The sequence below is a fragment of the Xenopus laevis genome, chromosome 7S (genome assembly GCF_017654675.1).
Source record: "Xenopus laevis strain J_2021 chromosome 7S, Xenopus_laevis_v10.1, whole genome shotgun sequence".
NCBI classification, from domain to species: domain Eukaryota; kingdom Metazoa; phylum Chordata; class Amphibia; order Anura; family Pipidae; genus Xenopus; species Xenopus laevis.
Genome location: NC_054384.1, coordinates 24,823,011 through 24,825,876, shown reverse-complemented (window position 1 = coordinate 24,825,876; position 2,866 = coordinate 24,823,011). Strand labels below are relative to the sequence as shown.

Genomic DNA, 2,866 nt, shown 5'->3' with positions numbered 1-2,866 from the left:
CTTGTAGCTCATTCATGTTATTGTATAACCCTATAAGAATGCAAAGGCGATAAAAGGTTTTAACTAAGGCAATGCAGTAAAATAAAAAAATATTTGTGTTACAATACTATTGTTGGAATAAATAAAAGTTGAATGGACATATATGCTGCAGCCGATACATTACACTACACAAGCCCGGGAAACCTTAATAAAATAAAATAGAATTGTTATATTGGCCTATACATGATCCCATTGTATAGTTTATGTGGCATATGTTAGGAAATATAAGGGGGAAGGCGGGTACCCCAGAAAAAATGTACGATCTATTGCAGCCTATCACCCTGAAAAAATTTTGGGAACATTTTCAACTATTTTTTGAGGAAGTCCTATCTACTCCATTGCACTTCACCTGGTCTGAGGTGGCAAAGGCAGGCACAAGAGGTAACGTTCAGTAAAATCCGCATATTAATGAATTTGCTTAGTTACGTCCCTTCGCCAGGGCGCAACTTTGCCAGGCATAAGGGAGTGAATTACTGATAGTCTATCTCCTTCGCTAGTGAAGTTACACCTGCGTCCGTTAGTAAATCGGCCAAGTAACGAAATGACATCACGCTGGCCGAATTTTCGCTAACGTTAGGCACTTCACCCTTTAGTAAAACTGCCCCTATATCTCTGTCCCTCTGTTGCTACCCACCTTTTTCAGCAGATGTATTAAATCATCATCCAGCCAGTTTGGTATTTCAGGCTCATCGTTGATGATCGAATCAATGAGCTCCTGTTTGGTAAACCTGTAAAAAGGGTTCTCTCCGGAGGCTATTTTGCAGATGGTGATGCCACAGGACCACCAGTCGACTGCTGCATTGTAAGGTTTTTCTTGCAGAATCTTGAAAAGAAAGGAAAGTTATAGTTTAGGAGCAGCATGGCATCCTCTGTGTATCTTTACTGGGATTATGTTAACAACAGAATTCAATAGATTTAGCTGGCCATTGTGTGCAATGAGAAATGCATGTGACCCAATCAGCGGGGTATGAGTAGAAACAACTGTATTGTCACATGCAGTATGGGAGATGCCTGGCACAACATGGGTGGTGTAAAACTCAATTAGTAATATCATTTATCATGTAAAGTTATATGATATAAAAAAAAAAGTCTAGTTACCAGTAGCAACCAATCAGCAGAAAGCACTAAAAGCAAATATTTCTTCGGTTGCTATGGGTTACAGACCCGGTCGAGTGCCTTGTACTACATATGCAGGTTGATATTTTTCTATTGATAAAGGCAAATATGCCTATTTGTATAACATGTTGGTATATATAAAACATTAGGCAGGGGCACAAAATGTCTCAATGTCTTAAATATATTGATAATGGGTTGAGTGCAGAGGACTCTTGTATTTGTCTATATGTATTTTGTGGTCACAGTCTCATTGCACCCCCGCCTAATGGTTTTAAAAATTAGTGATGAGCACAACTTTCCCTTGTTTGTTATAGTTTATACAGGAGCAGTGACCAGCTCCATGTTGTAGCTCCCACCCTTCCCAGCTATAGTCAGGTGATCCCACTAGTGTCTAATAAAAGGGCAACAGAGTTTGGGAGTTTACTTTGAAAGCAGCTAGTAAGTTGCAGGTAAAACTTAGTAAGATGTATAATAATGCAATATAATTCTTAATGAATCAGATGCAAGTTGAGTGTAGGACTGGCCAGATAAGGGATGACTTGGACGTAGTTGGCCAGCTTAAATATCTTGCAATATATGGACAAACAATCCCTGTTTTGTTTTAAGGGTAAGGCATTTTTTAGTAGCTGTATGCACATGTCTCAAATATATTGATAATGGGTTGAGTGCAGAGGACTCTTGTATTTGTCTATATGTTGGTATATATGTCATCATCAGCTAAATACAGCTCTGTTGTCTTGCCATATTCTCCTTTACTTGGTTTCTTCTGTAAATGTATTGTAATTCCATGTCTTACCTCTGGGGCCATGTATGATGTAGTTCCGGCTCGGCCTGTGATGGTATCACCTTTGTAGACGTTTTGTACAGCCAGGCCGAAGTCTGAGATTCTGATGTGGCCTTGGTGATCCAATAAGATGTTACGGGGTTTGATGTCTCTGCAATATAGAGAATAAAGGAGTTACACAGAAGAAGACAAGGGCTGATGATCTGCAGAGAAACCTGTGTGTGGCTTCTGCTGTAGAAAGTTACAGAGATGAAGAAATCGATACTGACCGATGGATGATCCCCTTGCTGTGCAGGAATTGCAGGCCACATACCATCTCTGCAGAATGGAACCTTTTAAACAAAGAAATAATGGTTAACTCCATAAAGATGAGTCTATAATATGTGCCTATTCATTTCAGATAATGTAAAATAATTGACTATTAAATTTGAATATGATGCTTCCTAAATGTACATATGTTATTATTCCATCCTTCTTACAATGTGAGTTTTCTGATCGCTCTATAAGGAGAGCGTTAGTAATGATATGGATAAAAAACACAGCTATATCTGCCTTGGGTTCTTAACAAGATAGCGCACTCAAACACAGGGCGTATTTATCTACAAACCCAAAGTAACCCATGGAAACCAATTAAATGTTTGCTTTTATTGTTCAACCCTCACTGTTCAGTTGCTCTGGGTAACTACCAGGTGCACATTTGCCCAGTGTTACTAAATGTGCTTTATGGAGTGAAAAAGGAGCAAATATATGGGATAATGTAATAAAAAGTGCTGTCTCATTAATGGTTATTAGCCAAGTTAAAAGTATTAAAAAGTATTTCTTGGTAATATTATACTATTACCATTTACAACATGTGCTACTTACAGGACTCTGTCCATGTCTAGGCTGTCGTGTCTTTTCAGCTCGTCTGCCAGGCTTCCCCCGCTC

At 38.9% G+C, this 2,866-nt stretch overlaps 1 protein-coding gene across 1 annotated transcript; it reads right to left on the bottom strand.

Moving 5' to 3' along the window:
• Positions 1 to 568: 568 nt before the first annotated feature.
• LOC121396232 (cAMP-dependent protein kinase type 3-like) lies at positions 569 to 2,085 on the bottom strand. The gene is made up of 2 exons (XM_041571016.1): positions 1,952 to 2,085; positions 569 to 862 (listed from the first exon to the last, which is right to left on the bottom strand). Exons 1-2 carry the CDS (start codon positions 1,961 to 1,963, stop codon positions 644 to 646), a joined length of 231 nt encoding a protein of 76 aa, XP_041426950.1. The 5' UTR covers positions 1,964 to 2,085; the 3' UTR covers positions 569 to 643.
• Between the last annotated feature and the right edge of the window lie 781 nt (positions 2,086 to 2,866).